At 48.4% G+C, this 18,414-nt stretch overlaps 1 protein-coding gene across 1 annotated transcript; it reads right to left on the bottom strand.

The window, feature by feature from the left end:
- Positions 1–947: 947 nt before the first annotated feature.
- LOC125170013 (keratin, type II cytoskeletal 2 oral-like) lies at positions 948–10,604 on the bottom strand. Its single transcript, XM_047866060.1, has 9 exons — positions 9,990–10,604; positions 7,993–8,213; positions 6,247–6,307; positions 5,463–5,558; positions 4,698–4,862; positions 4,463–4,588; positions 3,388–3,608; positions 1,709–1,743; positions 948–1,288 (listed from the first exon to the last, which is right to left on the bottom strand). The coding sequence occupies exons 1-9, from the start codon at positions 10,602–10,604 to the stop codon at positions 948–950; spliced, it is 1,881 nt and encodes a 626-aa protein (XP_047722016.1).
- Positions 10,605–18,414: the final 7,810 nt, after the last annotated feature.

Consider the following 18,414-nt stretch of genomic DNA (forward strand, 5'->3'; position numbering starts at 1 on the left):
CAGACTCTAGGAGCTGTGTTTGCAGAAAGAGAATTTGCTGTGTCTGGCCAGCATGGGATTTGGAGCAAAAGAGCCATGGTCCCAGGAGAATCTCTTCCCTTGATGAACTGCAAAACCCTCTTTTTCCAAGACTGGATCCCAGAGGTCTGCTCAGAGGCAGGAGGATGGATGGGAAGACTTCCATGGGAGTGGAGGGGTCTTCGCTTAAGCAACATAAATACTCTTGGGCAGACCTATCACAAGAACCCAGCCAAATGGATAAAGGAGAAGCTAAGACTATTGAGCATCCCTTATACCTACCATAACTTCTGGAAGACCACCAACCACACCTAATTTCTCTCCTCTCTTGGACCTCAGTTTATTCTATGACTCCCTGAATGAAAGCCAAACACCAGAATGTGAAATACAGTGCAATTTATTGAGAAAAGAAAGTGCAACATAATCATCACCAGAGGATCCACAGCTGGGGGAATTAAGGGGACAGAGGCAAGGTCAGGACATGATGCCAATGTGAAGAAGGCACCCTGAGAACCAACAGTCTAGAGAACTTGACCATTCACCCTCTAGCACCCCCGCCTCCTCAGCGGGGCTGAAACATGCCTACTTCAGACCATCGATCGACTCCCAGTGAGAAAGGGAGATGGGCCAGGGTAGGAACAGGCCAGGCTGGAAAAGCCCACAGTGGTATGGGCTCAGGTATTGCTACCGTCATCAGGAGCCATCACAGGCTCATCTGGGGGCATCATCCTCTGGGACTAGCAGCTGGACCTTCCTAGCCTAGGAGAGGTCTTGGGGATGGAGGAGCCAGGAAGAAGTTCAGCCCCTTCTCCGGGGAACTTGAGGAAAAGCGAGGCTGAGGTTGGCATTTGTTGATGCCAAGCAAAGTAGGAGGTGCTGTGGCAGGCCGAGAGGGATGCAGGTGGGCGTGGACACGTGACCCCAGAGGATCACTTGGAGCAGTGCTGGCTCGAGCTGGTGGTCTGGGAGAAGCGGATGCTGGTGCTGCCTCCACTGCCAGACTTATAGCTGTTGCCTCCCGAGGTCTGGATGCCACCAGAGGCGGATCCAATTCCACTCCGGCTCACAGAGCTGCTGCCTCCGCTGCTGAGCCTGCCCCCGTTGCTGCCACTCTGGTAGCCGCCGCTGCTGCCACCACTGAGCCCTCCATAGCCACCACTGCTGCCTCTGCTGCTGCTGCCGCCTCTGTAGCCACCGCTGCTGCTGGCACTGACCCCTCCGTGGCTTCCAGCAGAGCCGCTGCTGGTGCTGGTGACATTGCTGATCACCGCTGCAGAGAACAGGCACTCAATTCAGGCAAAAGCCTGGGTCTGCATCACAACTCTACCCTGCTTGGCTTGTGAATTGGAGGAAGGTGCTTAACTTCTCTGAGGCCTCAACTTGTAAATAAATGACAAGAGTGAGCCTGGCTCTCTGGCGTCCTTCCCCAAGAACAAGAGCCAGCAGCATCCATGGAAATTTCTGGTTCTCCAACCTAAGGAATTCCCCAAGACCATGGGCATTTTAGCTTTGGCCTTAGAGTTTCCCAGCCTATGTGAGGCGGGGAGTGTGTGGCCATGGCCCTAGCACTGTTTGGTGGCCTGGTCTCCTTGTATGGGCCAGCCTCTCCTGCTGTAGATCAGTCAGTGAAGGTGTCTCTGTGGCCACCCTTTTTGCAACCCAGGGAGAGAATTTTTGAAGGGCTACTTACAAATGCACACGGCACTCTGACACTCTCCAGACATCCTACAAAGGAAGAGAAAGAGATGTGGACTATTTCTGCAATGAGTCATTAGCCACAGAGCTGAGGGTTCATTACCTTGGGAGCCACGTTCCCCTATTTGCCCTACTAGAGGTCAAGCTCTCGGGGGAAGAAGGCTATTCCAAGTGTCTCTATGACCACATCTCCCCAGGAAAAGGAGCTTGTGGGGCCAGGGGATGGGGTTGAGGTGCTCAGAAGCTTCACCAGCCATCCTCCATTTCTCCATCTGTCTGCCCTCTTTCCCTTAGTTTCCAGAGCATCTGTTCCAGGCAAAGTGCTCAACTACCCAGCCCCCAGTTGGTTAGTCCTGCCTCACCACTCTTCCCCTACTGAGACCGTCTTTCTTCCTCCCTCACCCAGCCCTGGTTTTCTTCTGATTTTCCTCTCCCAGGAAGCCTTCTCCAGTGAGCCTTCCCGGGGTGGGGGTAGGGGTGGTGGTTCAAGGTAAGGTAAAATGTGAGAGGGGCTGACACTCAACACATGAGGAGCTTGAAAATGTCCTGCCCACACAGCCCATCTTTCTGTGCCTCATTCATGTTCATGGAGCAGGCACGTCCACACATCTGAGCAGACATGGAGTGTGTCTGCACCCCTTGCCAGTGTGGGCCCCCCTGTGGTCGACCACTCTGTCCTTATCCCACAATCCCCAGTACACATAGCACCATCTTCACTCTCACACCTGTCATTGATTTATTAAAAAAAAAAAAAAAATCCATAAGCTTCCTTCTCACCCCTGAGTTCTGCTTCCTCCATCAGATTGGGAGCTGCCTGAGGACAGAGGTTCAACACAGGATGCATGGAGCAACTAGTCAGCAGAAAGATCTCTCAATTCTTGACAATCCTTTGGCATTTGATATCCACTCCCTAAGCCCTTAACTGCTGCTTGATGCTGTGCTATTTTTCCAGAGTATGTGTGCATCGGCCACCTGCCCTGTGGACTCAGCCTCAGGGGTGGAAAGTTACAAGACTCTCTCTACTGTGCTGTCCAATATGGTAACTACTAGTGACATGAAGCTAGTCACATTTATTAAAATTAAATTAAGTATAAAACTCAGTTCCTCAGTTGCACTAACCATTAGTACTCAAGTGACTAATGGCTACGGTACTGGTGAACACATAAAACATTTCTGTCATCTCAGGAAGTTCCAGGGGTACCTGGATGGCTCAGGTGATTAAGCGTGCAACTTTGGCTTAGGTCATGATCCCACAGTTAGTGAGTTTGGGCGTCGCATTGGGGTCTCTGCTGTCAGTATAAAGCCTTCTTTGGATCCTCTGTCCCCCTCTCTCTTTGCCCCTCCCCACCTCAAAAATAAATAAACATTTTTTAAAAAGTTCCAGTGGACATCACTATAACTTTTGTCATAACCCCAAAGCACTTTTCCATACTCATTGCTCATAAGAATGATCAACAGAGCTGTGTAATACATATATCCATGGTAAATAGGAGAATTGGACGATCTTGATTGACAAAAAAAAAATGGGGGGCACTTGAATCCTAAATTCTGTTGTTCAGGAGGTTCCTTACCCCTTGTCTGAGTTGTCCTCTCCAATCATCTTGCTCTCTTTCTTCATTATCAAAGGTCACTCTAAAATCCTATCTGGAGAATGCTGGCCCCACAGCCCCTCACCTGCATTCCTCGCCCTCCAGCAGCTTGCGGTAGGTGGCGATCTCCATGTCTAGGGCCAGCTTCACGTTCATCAACTCCTGGTAGTCCCGCAGCAGCCGGGCCAGGTCATCTTTGGCCTTCTGTAAGGCAGCCTGCAGCTCTTGGAGCTTTGCATTGGCGTCCTTCAGGGCCAGCTCCCCACGCTGCTCAGCTTCAGCAATGGCCACCTGCAGGTTGGCGTTCTGGGCCAGGAGGAGGTAGGAGACTAATTAGCACAGTGATCAAGAGACAGCTGATTTTTCCTGAAAGTTCTTTTCTCCATTCAGCATCCCTCCATCCCTTACCACAATGGCACATGCCCAGAAAACAGAAGTCCATTTTGCAATTGGTCTATTTATCTATGGCCCACTGAAACTAACTCCTGTCTCATCAAGAAAAGGAACACTGGGGCACCTGGGTGGCTCAGTCGGTTAAGTGTCCGACTTCAGCTCAGGTCATGATCTCACAGTTTGTGAGTTCAAGCCCCACGTCAGGGTCTGTGCTGACAGCTCGGAACCTGGAGCCTGCTTCAGATTCTGTGTCTCCTTCTCTCTCTCTGTCCCTCCCCCCACTTGTGTTCTGTCTCTGTCTCTCAAAAAAAAATAAATGTAAAAAAAAATTTTTTTAAAAACAAAAGGAACACTGATTCGCTGGTAAAGGCAGTAGTGGTAACTGGTAACTGGTTTTTTGCAAGACTGTTAAATACTACCCTGCCTAATCAGTTTATTCCAGTGACACAAATCAGCCATTGAGGTAATGTGAAGTTCATGAAAAATAGTTCACAGAAGGTAGATCCTACTGAGAATGGAGTGTTTAAGGCCCTCCCTACAATTGCAAGATTTGCTGGGAAAGCCAGCAGGAGCAACCATCTCTCCTTAGGGAACTTGGAAGATTTCTGAGGGAATCTCAGGAAGAATGGAGTCTCCCAGAGTCTGCTGTCCCACATGTGACACCATGGAAGGACAGAGAAAGCGTGTGGCAGAGGCACAATTGTTGCTACTCTTTCTCCCCATGGCCCAGAAGACCTCCAGGATCTCTCCAATAGGACCAGACCCACCTGCTTCTTAACATTCTCGATCTCGGCCCGCAGCCTCTGGATCATCCTGTTGAGCTCCATGATCTCACTCTTAGTGTTCTTGAGGTCATCTCCATGCCTGCCGGCCGTGGTCTGCAGCTCCCCAAGCTGACAGAGGGGAAACCAGTCAACATAGCTTCACAAAGTGTTAGAATATTCTTGATAAAGGTCAGCGGGACCTAAACCTAGAGTATGCAGGCAAGGAGAGGGCTCCCACCTTGGTCTGGTACAGAGCCTCAGCCTCTGCCTTGCTCCTCTGGGCAATTTCCTCATACTGGGCCTTGACCTCGGCGATGATGCTGTCCAGGTCCAGGCAGCGGTTGTTGTCCATGGACAGGACCACGGACGTGTCACTGACATGACTCTGCATCTGAGACAGCTCCTATAGGGAACACGGATGGTCATTCTCACCATCCCTTGGCCCCAGGAGATGCTGGGAATGAATAAGTCCAAGAATCTTCTACCAGCAGAGATATCCCAAAAATGGGGCCAGGAATGGAACAGTCAGAAAAATAAGCTTGCATTTCAGGCCTGGCTACAGCCTAAAAGATGCCAGGCAACAAAGTTAAAGAAAAAAAGTAAACGTGCAAATAGAATAAGGTTGTCAGCCTGAGAGTATCAGTCAGTGAGTTCAACTGTGTGGGTTTCCAGGGGACTGGAGTAGGGAGGAGTGCTCTGAAGGAACTAGCTGTGATACTGGCATAGGAGCCAGAGGGAAGGTGTAGAACAAAAAGGGCTGAGGACAGAAGGAAAACAAAGAAGTCAGAGAGGGACCCTGGCCTTGTGGCCCAGGTCTATGCAGGCTGGGTAAGCTAAGTTAGCATTTCCCAGGTGGGGTGTAGCTGAGTTCCGAGCTCTGTTGCTGGTTTTGTGAGTGTTTTGCCCCTTAACTATCCCCTAAGGTCTTGCTTGGGAAGCATGCCAGAGAAGATGCAGACAGGAAGGCTCTGGAGCTCAGCAAACCAAGAAATCAAGGAATCACCATCTCATAGAGGGTCCTCAGGAAGTTCAGTTCATCTGTCAGGCTGTCCACCTTGGCCTGTAGCTCCACCTTGTTCATGTACGCAGCATCCACATCCTGCGAGGTGTGCAGACGGGCAGTCAGACACCCAAAAGAATGACCCGCAGCCCCCTTACCACCCACAGCTCTTTCCTAAGCCTTTGTCCCTCCTCTTGTCCCTCCCCTGTCCTCCCCCTAATTTCCACTTCTCACCTTCCCTCTTAATAGAAAATCAAAGTGGTTTTCTTCCCTTTGGTTGCTTTGACCAACCAAACCCTGATGCTTTAACAAAATATAAACCATATTAGCCAGGCATGGAGTATGGGTAGATAAATCACATTTATCTAACATGTGACTTCGGAGGTTTGGTACCAGGTAACCAGCCTTCTGAATAGAAAGGAGGATATTCTATTCTTCTCACTACTTCATCTTTACAATCAAGTCAGCTGCAAATATTGGCTGATTGTTCTTATTAATACCATCCAGGGTACCCTGTAGGCTGCAAACCTTGATTAATGCTACACATAAATTCTTCATTATTTGTTCGCATTACTGATCAGTTCATTAGTCACAGTGACATTGTAAGGCGTCTTTCCTCACCAATAACCTATTTAGAGCTGTTTCCTTCGTTTCCAAAACTGTCAGGAAAAATATAAACCCCACACCCAGCATAGGGTCACTGTGCCCCAGAGCTGCTGGCTCTGCTGACTCCATGGGGGTGGTGCCCAGAAATAGAGCCTTGATCTGTTCCTCCCCACTTGCTCACCTTCTTGAGCCCCACAAACTCATTCTCAGCCGCATTGCGCTTGTTGATCTCATCTTCATATCTGGGACAGAAAGAAGCACACATTTGGACAGTGACATTCCAGAAATAAAAAAAAAAATTGATTCTCATCAAATTGATTCTGGAAGATTCTCATCCAGAATCTTCTCACCAGGGGACAGGACCAGCTTCATGGGCGTGTGACCTGTGCAGTTTACACAGGTCCCTGGGTTCAGGAAGTCCTAACAGTTTAATGTTCTGCTGGCACCAACCCGATTTTTTAACAAGGGCCCTGCATTTTCATTGGGCACTGAGCCCCTAGAATTACATACATAACCCATCCTGCTTGGAGACCTTTCAAAGCTCAGGCGGCTGCCTCGTTCTCCTTCCTCCAAGCCCAGGTAACAGGCTGAAGTGTGGGGAGATGGGAGGGGGAGGAGGGGAGGAGGGGAGGAGGGGAGGAGGGGAGGAGGGGAGGAGGCGCCAGGGGCGTGACTTCTTGTCTGGCTGTGACAAAGGTCACAAAGCGCCATGTGTGTACGTGAGACCCAGAGAGGTATTTGCTCAGACTGGGTGCTTCTGCCTCTGCCCTCTCTGTTTCTCTTTCCATTAAGAGTTGCTTCTTACAGGAATTTGGGTTAAGAATGAACTCGTGTCTCCTGAATGCACCAGGGTTATGAGATTCCTGCTCGTTAATGACTAAAATCTCACCCAAAGGGTCTGGATCTCATGAAGACTGAAAATGGAATGATTCCAGGAGAAAAGGTTTCTGGGCAACGTCAATCTGAGTTGCCACTGGATTCCCAGAGCTCAGCACTGAGCCTCGCACAGAGCGGTGCCTGCCAGATTTGTGCAGTTGACCCAAGATGGGGCTTCCTGGAAACGGGTGAACCCACCCCTGTGGGTCCTGACCCCATAGATATCTGGAGCTCCCTCCTCACCTCACAGACCTCAGAGGGTATCAACTACAACCCCAGACATGCAGGACAAGGTCGATTGAAGCTACAGAAACAGAGTACTAGACTGGACACATTGAAAGAGTGTTTTACAGGGGCGCCTGGGTGGCTCAGTCGGTTGAGCGTCCGACTTCGGCTCAGGTCACGATCTCGCGGTTCGTGAGTTCGAGCCCCGCGTCAGGCTCTGGGCTGATGGCTCAGAGCCTGGAGCCAGCTTCCGATTCTGTGTCTCCCTCTCTCTCTGCCCCTCCCCCATTCATGCTGTTTCTCTCTGTCTCAAAAATAAATAAACATTAAAAAAAATTAAAAAAAAAAAAAAAGAAAGAAAGAGTGTTTTACAAAGTGTGGCCCTAGACCATCTGCCAGGTGGTCTCCCCCCTGGGAACCATGGGGCACTAGACTCCTGGGACCTGCCCCACACCTACTGATTCACAATATCTAGGTCTGGAGCACAGGAATATGTGTTTCTGACAAGCTTCCAAGGTGATTCCCATGTACAGTAAGTGTGGAGGGCTCTTCATCCCAAAACGTTTTTAATTCTGGGAAGATTCTCTCATCCACCTAAGTTAGTGTAGGAGGGGCCTGCCCAGAGCCTGAGAAACGTATCAGAATCAGCCACCTAGAAGTCTCAGTTCCCACCCTCTGACCCCTTCCGTTTGGTCATGCCTCACTCAATAAGTCCATCCAAGAATATTGACTGAAGGTGCAGTCAGGGACAGTTAAAATCTCAAACCGGGGCTACACCTCCCTGCTAATCCCCTGGAAGGCGGAACTCCCCAGTTGGGGCCCTCACTTCTTTTTGAAGTCCTCCACGAGGTCCTGCATGTTCTTCAGCTCTCCTTCCAGGTTCCCCCTCTCCCCCAGAACCAAATCCAACTGCCTGCGTAGGAAACTGATGTAGGATTCAAAGAGAGGCTCCAGGTTGTTGGGGCCTGAGCCAGTGCCTGTGGTCTGCTGCTGGAGCAGGTTCCACTTGGTCTCCAGGACCTTGTTCTGCTGCTCCAGGAACCGCACCTGCATCAGGTGAGAAAGACAAGGAGTCAGTCTCCTGAGATGGGCAAGTGGGGCCACGCAGCCCGAAGAGTAGAAAATGAACCCCGTTTTCCAATCAGCGATAGCCTCTGTTGTGTTGTGTTTTGTTTTTAACTTGGAAGAGTGAGAATTTAGACGAGGGAGAGCTAGAATGTTTATACCTAGTATCTTCACTTATTCTATTTCAGTTAATCCTCACAGCCACCTGTAAAGGAGGTGTTACTATATCCCCTCTGTAGACAAGGAAACAGAGTCTCAAACAGTTTAACTTGCCCAAAATGATGTGGCTACTACATGACAAAACTAAGGGTCACACCCAGCACTACCTTATTCTACTAGGATCCTTTGGAACACCTCTACAGGAGGCCAGCGTAAAGTTATTTATAATTGTTTTTCAAGTGAACGTTTTACCTCCCTACAGGCAGTGAAAATAGTCAACAAGGTCTAACTTTTCCTAAATTGGGCCATATTGTCCCTAATTGTTTCCCCTTCCAGTTACTCAGCTTACAGCTGACTTGGGTTTAACTTCACACTCCCGGTTCATTCCCCCAGACCCAGCACACCTTTCCCTGCCCCAGCATAGACAGCTCGAATCAAGAAGGTGAGCCTGGGTGGCTCAGCTGGTTGGGCATCTGACTTCAGCTCTGGTCATGATCTTGCAGCTCATGAGTTCAAGCCCCACGTCGGGCTCTGTGCTGACAGCTCAGAGCCTGGGGCCTGCTTTGGATTCTGTGTCTCCCTCTTTCTCTGCCATGCTCCTGCTCATGCTCTGACTCTCTTTCACTCTCAAAAATAAACAAACATTTAGGGGCGCCTGGGTGGCGCAGTCGGTTAAGCGTCCAACTTCAGCCAGGTCTCGATCTCGCAGTCCGTGAGTTCGAGCCCCGCGTCGGGCTCTGGGCTGATGGCTCAGAGCCTGGAGCCTGTTTCTGATTCTGTGTCTCCCTCTCTCTCTGCCCCTCCCCCGTTCACTCTCTGTCCCAAAAATAAATAAACGTTGAAAAAAAAATTTTTTTAACAAAAATAAACAAACATTTAAGAAAAAAAAATTTATTTAAAGGTGAGTCAGTTGCTGAGACCCACCACTAAGAGATAGTTCCACAGTTCTTAGTAATGCAAGTTTGAGTTCCAGCTCAATTCCAGTTCAATTATCCAGAAGTTGCTTTGCAAGAGAAATTGAATGTTAGCTATAATAAGCTCATGGCTAATACCCCAGTCTTAAAAGGGAGAATGAGCATGTTTGGACCCTCACTTCATTTTCCCTAGTCCTATCCCTAGAAGGAAATTGGGAACTGGATTCCCTTTCCTTCCCCTGTTTCACAGCTAGGAAAACGGGGTCTGAAGAGCAAAAGAGTCATGTTCGCTGTCCTAAAGGGCCCAAGGCAGAACCAGGACAAGAAGCCAATACCTCAGGGGTGCCCAGGTGGCTCAGTTGGTTAAGAGTCCGACTTCAGCTCAGGTCATGATCTCACAGTTCATGAGTTTGAGCCCCACATCGGGCTCTGTGCTGACAGCTCAGAGCCTGGAGCCTGCTTCAGATTCTGTGTCTCCCTCCCTCTGCCCCTCCCCTGCTCATTCTCTCTCTCTCTCTCTCTCTCTCTCTCTCAAAAATAAATAAAACATTAAAAAAATTAGAAAAAAAAAAAAAAGAAGAAGCCAATACCTCGCCTATGAGCCTGGCAGATCCTACTGGCATCTTTGTATACCAATCCCCTGGCAGCCAAAACCATCCACGCCACCTTTGAGCTTTGCCCTCACCTTGTCGATGAAGGAAGCGAACTTGTTGTTGAGGGTCTTGATCTGCTCCTTCTCCTGGGTCTTTACTTGCCCAATCTGGGGGTCGATTTCCACATTGAGGGGCTGCAGGAGGCTCTGGTTCACAGTCACTTCCTGGATTCCCCCAGGGAAGCCACTAGGACCAAAGCCACCGGGCCCACCAAAGCCACCGGGCCCACCAAAGCCACCAGGCCCACCAAAGCCACCAGCCCCTCCAAAGCCACCAGCTCCACCAAAGCCACCAGCCCCTCCAAAGCCACCAGCCCCTCCAAAGCCACCTCGCATTCCTCTGCCACCACCAAAGCCACCTCCATAGCCACCCCCAAAGCCACTGCCACAGCTGCTACGCCCTCCCCCAAAGCCACCAGCCCGGGAGCCACCGGCCACGCTGATGGAGATGCTCTTGTTGCCACCCAGGCTGTAGAGGCTGCGACTGCCAAAGCCACCCGCCCCACCCCGGAACCCGCAGGCCCCTCCGCTGGCTCCCCCCGAGCGGGCCACACAGCTCATCCTGCTGCTTCCTGAGACCACGGCAGAGCGACCCGAGAAGCCCTGGCTGCCGCCACTGAAGGACTTCTTGCAGACTTGTCTGTTCATGGTAAGAGAGCTTGGAGGTCAGCTAGCAATCCCTTAGCAAGAGCCTAGAGGGATGAAGGCAGAGGATGGGGACAGAGAAGAGGCTGGCCTTTATATACTGAGGAGTTAGGCTTGGCACAAGGAAAGGCAAGCAATTAGCTGAGAGTCATCTTGGGTTTGGTTTGCCTCCCAGGCAATAAGTTGCTTCTAGATTTGCAACACACCTCAAAACTAATCCTCTGGACCAAAATGACTTTGCTTTTTTAGCTTAATCACCCAAACTTGCCACAGCTGACAAAAGACAGGAGCTCTGCTCCCTCCCTTCCTGTGATCTCTTCAGGGGGCCTAGGGAACTCAGACAGCACCTGACCCAGCAGGATGAATTGGATTTTGACACCAGGGAATTAGGAGCCACTGAGCTCCATGACACAGGGGTAAGGACCAGACAACCTCTTCCATATGGGCTGAGTCCCTCCCTGTAATGCCAGAGTGTCGAAGCCCCAGTGACATGTCATCTGTGCCCACCTCTTCAGAGAAATATCCAGAGGAGGGCTTGGAGTGGGGGAAGTGGGGAGAAGAGGTGCACTGATCCCACAGAGTCCACTCTGGCACCACTTCAGTCAAACGCATCCATTTAAGCCAGCCTGTCATTTGAGATGAGCAGTGCTGCTCATGGCAAACAAAACAAAGATAAAATGACCCATGGGAAAAGTGAGGGTCATATTTGAAGCAAACAAGTATAAGGCTTGGGAAGAGGACAAAGACAGGCGCAGGGAGGAGCCTCAGACCAAGCCCCTCCACCACCACCCTTGACCCACAGCAGGTGATTTCCGGATCCAGAAGCAAGAGAGGACAGAATGTGGGGACCCTCCAGCTGGTGGGTGGAGTAGTTTGAAAGATCCCATTCATCTCAGGATGAGAGTGTGTGCTGCGTCAGTCCTGGTGGCCTTAGGATCTCCTACTCCTCCACCACGTGGTCTGGGTTAGATACCCCTCCCTGTTTTCCCACCATACCCTGTACTTTTCCCATCATGTCTTAAAGTAAACTTATATGTTTACTTGTCAGTACCCCTGTAGGCCCTGAGCTCATCAATGGAAGGGATTGAGTCCGACTCATTCTGAATCACCAGCTTCTTGCATAGGGAAAACACACCACTGATGTGTGTTGTTAACTGACCAATGACCTGTGTCTAAGAATAGAACCATCTAGACCCAGATCTCACCTCAGTTTTATGGAATGAAAATCTTCAGAGCAGAGGCTTGAGTGTCTATATTTTTAATAAGCCCTACAGGTAATCCTTATGATCAGGGGAGTTTGGGAAGCCCTGGTCTAGACTATGGGTATTCCATCTGGGCCAGGGAGTTAGGGGGAGGAAGGGTGGAGGATACTTGGTAGCAGACTGGGTACACTGGTACACTACTGTTCTAACTTCCAACGGCTCAACTATCCCCCATCCCCATGCCAACCCATCTCCACACCCAACCACACCACCCATGGCAAGAACATGTTTTCAAGTTGTTATCCACATTGAAGACTCTACAAGGTATGACGGAGCAGGAGGGAGTGATTCTGGACTCCCCAAGAAGTAGGTGGTTGGTATTATCTCCAGAATTGCAATCAAATCAGCAGCACTGTGTCTTTCTGGAGGGGTTTCCAGACAAGGCAATCTGGGGCAGAGGATTAGCCTGAAGATCCTCAAATCCATCAATTTTAAGTACTCTACAGCTAATTCTTAATTTTCTGTTCTGCAGTTTGGCAAGAGCCAGTCTGCCTGGTTAGAATCCCAGCTCCACCACTCACTACTAGCTCTTTGACCTTGGCCATTGCTTAACTTCTATGTGCCTTGGTTTTCTCAATGATAAAATGGGTATGATAATGGCGGGTACTTCATGGGGGTTTTGTGAGCATTAAGTTAAATAAATATAAAATGTGTAGCATGGTGTTTGACACCTAGTAAGACACTGTATACTGAGCTATTGCTAGTACTCTATTTAGAGATATGGAGAAAGGAGATAACTTAAGTTTGGACTTGGTTGTTCTCAGAACAACTTTGCACCCCTGAGCAGCTCACCAAAGGATGGTAGCAAAAGGAAGCCAAGTGAGGATGGAGAGTAAGAAACCCAAGTTGGAATAGTAGAGAGCATGACCTCTGCTGGGAGGGATTTGGGCTGGTGACCTTGGGCTGTGATTTAGCACACTAAGTCTGTGTTCTCATCAGTCAAATCCCTTCCTACCTCAGTGGTTTGTAGGGAGCCTCGTAGGATATAACATAAGTGAAAGTCCCTTGAAAATCATTAAATGCCTCACAAGAGTAAGGTAGCTGTGGTCTAACAGAGAGCCTGTCATCATGAACTTCAGACCTGGTTCAAACCCCTTGTTTACCTCGCACTATGGAGTGACCTTGGACAAGGTACTTGACTTCTTTGAGCCTCTCTTTTCTTATTTGTAAAACGAGGATCCTACCCCACCTGCAGGATTGTTTTGAGATTTAAGTATGGTCCACCAACAAATGTTTGGATATTGCAGTCAATATTATCCATCCATAGACAATCCATGAAGGGGGTCTGTGTTGGGCTCTTCACTGAGACATTTACTCCACCCATCAACTGATGAATGCCAGCCCCTCTTGGTGAGCTCTTTAGTCTCATTCTTTGGAATTCCCTTAAAAGCAGAAGAACAAATACCTCGCTGGGAAGAGAGTTGAGCCAGGCTCACCTGAAGCTCCAAGTGAGAGCCCAAAGCAAACAAAACCAGACATCAGTGTCTCTGATTGTCTTCCCCTCCCTTGGCTCCAGTGCTGAGGCAGCGGATGGCAGTCTCCTAAGTGTGGCTTATGTCAGTCACCCTAGCCTATAATGGGGAAGAGGAATAGAGAGACGCAATGGGCAGATCACAAAAGCACAGGTTTGGGTTGGGCTCCCCTAATCCACATTTCCTGAGCCTGCCAAAGCATCGCTTTCTTTAGCTGGTTGGGTTTGTTCTCTCAGCTGTTGACTGAAGCTGCTAGAAGGAGACAGAGTTAGCATCTTCGGCAATATTTCTCTTATTCACTGCAGGATCTTTTAGAGCAGTGGCGTCTCAACGGGCTGCCTGCTGCCAGTAGTCTGAGCTCTTCTAATCCCTGGCCTTCCAGAACCTTCTTTATAAAAGTTGCCGGATGGCTGAGTCCTCTGGATCCTTATTGCCTTACCTACAAATTAGGGGTGATGGTCACCAAGCAGAGTTATTCCCTCTAGCCAATCTGTTCTCTGATGTTCAACTGCGGTGAGGACGCATAACAGTTGCCCATAATATAATTGTGAGCGGAAGAATGAATCATAAGACAGCAGTCACTACCTCTAGGTCAAAGCAAGAAGACATCCCTCTCCACCTGGGAGCTGATAGCTACATGCCCTTCATACATGTGGATTCACAGATCCAATTTTCAAGATAACCATTAATTTGTTCTCCAAAAAAAAAGAAAAATGTACAGTCATTCTGGATCTGCTGTCTCTGGACTAGGAACTGTCATTTTCTATTTTCTTACCAGGTTAAAATAAAAACTTATATCGGACATTACACGGTGTACAAATGCATCGTTCAAGTAACATCTTCTCTCATAAAGATATAGGTTTTTTAATCTTTATTTATTTTTGAGAGAGAGACAGCGTGTGAGCAAGGGAGGAGCAGAGAGAGAGGGAGACACAGAATCTGAAGCAGACTCCAGGCTCTGAGCCTTCAGCACAGAGCCTGACACAGGACTCGAACTCACGAGCTGTGAGATCACGACCTGAGTCGAAGTTGGACACTCAACCGACTGAGCCACCCAGGCGCCCCAAGATATAAGTTTTTTTAAATAGGTGATGGGAATAAGGAGGGCACTTGTGATGAGCACCAGGTGATATAGGGAAGTGTTGAATCACTATATTATGCATCTGAAACTAATATTACACTCTGTTAACCAACTGGAATTAAAATTAAAACTTTAAAAAAATAATGTAAAATACAAACTTATCACTACAGAAATAACTTTATTTAACAAATGAACAGTAAAAATATATTACTAGCTAACTCTCTTTATTGGTCCCTGAAGACCAATCTCCTGTAAACCCAGATCTCTCTCTCTTTTTTTTTTTAATTTAAATTTTTTTTTTCAACGTTTATTTATTTTTGGGACAGAGAGAGACAGAGCATGAACGGGGGAGGGGCAGAGAGAGAGGGAGACACAGAATCGGAAACTGGCTCCAGGCTCTGAGCCATCAGCCCAGAGCCTGACGCGGGGCTCGAACTCCCGGACCGCGAGATCGTGACCTGGCTGAAGTCGGACGCTTAACCGACTGCGCCACCCAGGCGCCCCCCAGATCTCTCTTGCTGAGTCTTTCTGAAAGTCATTGATCCTCCCTCGGGAAGCACCAAGTGAAAGAGGTCTCATCCCTTTTGATTGGCATACTGAATTTTCTGGAAGTCAAACGACAGCACCTCCTTTCCATCCTTCCTTGTCTTGGAGGAGTGGAAAACATAGAAGCCTTGGAGTTAGGCATGTGTTCAAACCCCAGCCTCACTACTTTCCAGTTACAAGGCCTCCAGCGAGTCATTTTACTCTCTGCCCTCAGTCTTCTGTTCTGTAAATGGGGGTTAGCATAACCACCTCACTGGGTTTCCATGAGGACTATGGGAAGTAGTGTTAGAAGCCCCTACACAGAGCAGGTGGTCAGCATATGGCAGTCCCTTTGGTGACGATGTTGATGTACAGAGCCCTCCTAGAAGTTATCAGTTTAGAGGCTGAAAGGTGGGAAGAGTTCTAAGGGGTAGCCCAGTTTAAGGTCAATGAGGCATTGAAGTCTGATGATTTCTGCATAAAGTGACAAGGAATCACAGCATCGGTATTGCAAGTTACATAAAATCCATTCTTCCATGCCTGGCCAAGCCAGTTTCCTGCTCCGGGGGCTCATCAATTAATGCAGTCCATAGGTCAACAATATTTACTGAGCTACTGCATACTTCCCAGGATTGTGGGGACTATGATTTAGTGAAAATAATTTCCTCTTTCAAATCTTTGCGCCTTTCACCCATCTGTAAAAAGAATATAAAAATGGCTAACAGTGGCTGAGTGCCCGCCATAACACCAGGACTGAATTAAGCTGTTTACAAGTATCATTTCTTTTTTTCTTTTTTACCAAAAGTTTTAGATTTATTTTTTAATATAATTTATTGTCAAGTTAGCTAACATACAGTGTACACAGTGTGCTCTTGGCTTCAGGGGTAGATTCCCATGATTCATCGCTTACATACAACACTCAGGGCTCATCCCAACAAGTGCCCTCCTCAATGCCCATCACCCATTTTCCCCTCTCCCCTACCCCCACCATCAACCCTCAGTATCATTTCTAATTGTCATAAAAACACCACTAGGTCAGAATTTTCACTCACATTTTTTTTTACTCACATTTTTATAGATAAGGACACAAGCTTAGTGAGGTTAATTAACTTACTGACGGACCTAGGATTTTAATTAGCTTATCCAAAGCCTGTCATGAATTCACGTGAGCTTCAGCAAGTCAAATTACAGCACCCAGAGAGAAAAGTCCACTTCGTCATTGAAAGAACTCACCCACATGGGGAGACTAGGTGGCCCAGTCAGTTGAGTGTCCAACTTTGGCTCAGGTCATGATCTCATAGTCTGTGGGTTCCAGCCCCACATTGGGCTCTGTGTTGACAGCTCAAAGCCTGGAGCTGCTTCGGATTCTGTGTCTCCCCCTCTCTCTGTCCCTCCCCTGTTCATGCTCTGTCTCTCTCTCTCTGAAAAATAAACATTAAAAAGAAAAAAACATTTAAAGAACCCACCCCCAGAATGTGATGTGCCTGGAAGCATCAACTAGTGTTAATGAAAATAGTTTTAAACCTTACAAATTCCTCTTTGGCATCAAAGAGATTAAATAAAATTTAAAAATTAAAGAGAGAAAGAGAGATCACTTTCTCTCACTATCAAGATATTTCCCCCGATTGGCCTCTGGCTTCTCTACTGGAGAGCCTAACTCTCTAGACCTGAAGGTGGACCTGCTCCCTCACAGGGCCTCAGAACCATGGAGAAACCTCTCCTACTGACATAGGAGCTTCGGGTTTGGTTTGGAACCAAACCAGGTTTGGAACTTCTGGCAACTCAAGACTCTGCAGAGTTGTTAGCACCACATGCCGGAGCTAGCACAAGAGAGGGCATCCCGGAGGCCGGCAGAGCACGGTGGTTACAAGTGTAGGCTTTGGATCTGAGGATGCCAGGCATGTTACTCTGCCTTTCTAAGCCCCAGTTTCCTCATCTAGAAAATGGGGATAATTGCCACCCGCCTCCTCTGGTGAGGATTAAATGAAATGACACGTGCAAATTGCCCAGTGTGCAACTTGTACCAGGAGGTGCCGAACAAAAGCGAGCTGTTTAATCATGTTGTTTTTGTTAAATGTGTCAGGACAGCAGTCGAAGAGCCCACCCTGTCCTTTTCCAGCACATCATCAGCTTAGTAAAATTCAGTGTCTCCTGTGTGACACTGTGAGCAGCGAGAAGCGTATAGATGAGGAAGGCGTGTCCCTCCCTTCGAGTTACTTCCATTCTAGTGTGGAGAACAGACATGAAACTAGTCATTTTCATCTAAAAGGGCAAGTGAGGAAAGGTCCAAAGGGAACACAGACCCCAGACTCAGCAGTGCCCGAGTGATCTTCCACGATAACTAAGAGCTGGTCTAGTCACTGAAGCTGGAGTGAGTATTCCTGGCAAGGGGAACAGACTGTCAAAAGCACAGAGGCATGAAACAGCCAAGTTTATTCCAGAACTGCGAGACCCCCCGGGCCATTGGCACAGGTCTTGCAAGTGCCCACATAAGGTCACATTGCTTGCCTGGCTCGTTTCCTGTGCCTTTGCCTAGAATAGAAGGGCATTTCCATTTTTTTTTTTTCAGTTTATTTATTTTGAGAGAGAGAGAGAGAGAGAGAGAGAATCCCACACAGGCTCCACACTGCCAGCACAGAACCGAATGCAGGGCTCGAACTCACAAACCATGAGATCATGACCTGAGCGGAAATCAAGAGTCAGACGCTTAACCGCTTAACTGACTGAGCCACTCAGGGGCCCCTGGGCATTTCCATTTTAAATGAACAAACTTCTAAAAATATCTCCCTCCCTCAAATTCAGAATGGTCTCTATTCAGCTCAGCTATAACCACAACCAAGCTAGACAGGTATCCTTCCCTAAGGAGAGGAGTGAACGAGAGGACCCCTCGCGTGGGTCCAGAATTTCTCAACAGCAGCCCTATTAACACTTCAGTTTGGATAATCCTTTGTTTGGGCTCTGTCCCTGAAATGTAGGATGTTAAGTAGCAACCAGTCCTCTCCCCTCTGGATGCCAATAGCACTGTCCCAGTTGCAAAAGCCAAAAATGTCACCCAACGTTGCCATATGTTCTCTGGTGGAGGAGGGGAGATTGCCCCCAATGAAAATCACGCCTTACTGCCATCTAGAACCATCACTTCCTGCCCCTGTCTTCTCCAGAAGTTGATGTCACCATGGATTCCAAGGCTATCAGATTGTTCCCACGTTACCTCCATCAGTTTCCTAGGAGAACCAACTAGACTTCAGTCTTCAACCTTCAGCCTGTGCCAATGGCACTGGAGGTATTATTGGTGGTGGTTAACTTGATTTTAGGCACAAGAGAGATGTGTACTGTGCAGTCTGAATCCCAGAAGGGCTAGTGAGGGACATAGATAAAATAGTGAAGAAGTGTTTTCAGAACTCAAGTGGGTTTTTCTCAGGCTTCCCAAGATTGTTGTGGAGTGTCTACATTTCTGGCCTTGGAGGTGGAGGGAG

This window comes from Prionailurus viverrinus, chromosome B4 (genome assembly GCF_022837055.1).
Source record: "Prionailurus viverrinus isolate Anna chromosome B4, UM_Priviv_1.0, whole genome shotgun sequence".
In the NCBI taxonomy this organism is placed as follows: Eukaryota; Metazoa; Chordata; class Mammalia; order Carnivora; family Felidae; genus Prionailurus; species Prionailurus viverrinus.

What these genes read in the sequence shown, in the direction of transcription:
- LOC125170013 (XM_047866060.1), bottom strand. Translation starts at nt 10,604, where the DNA reads ATGAACAGACAAGTCTGCAAGAAGTCCTTCAGTGGCGGCAGCCAGGGC. An exon ending in GTGGAGGACTTCAAAAAGAA is followed by an intron (nt 6,308 to 7,992) that starts GTGAGGGCCCCA and finishes TTTCTGTCCCAG; the next exon opens with ATATGAAGATGAGATCAACA. An exon ending in AGGCTCTGTACCAGACCAAG is followed by an intron (nt 4,589 to 4,697) that starts GTGGGAGCCCTC and finishes CCCCTCTGTCAG; the next exon opens with CTTGGGGAGCTGCAGACCAC.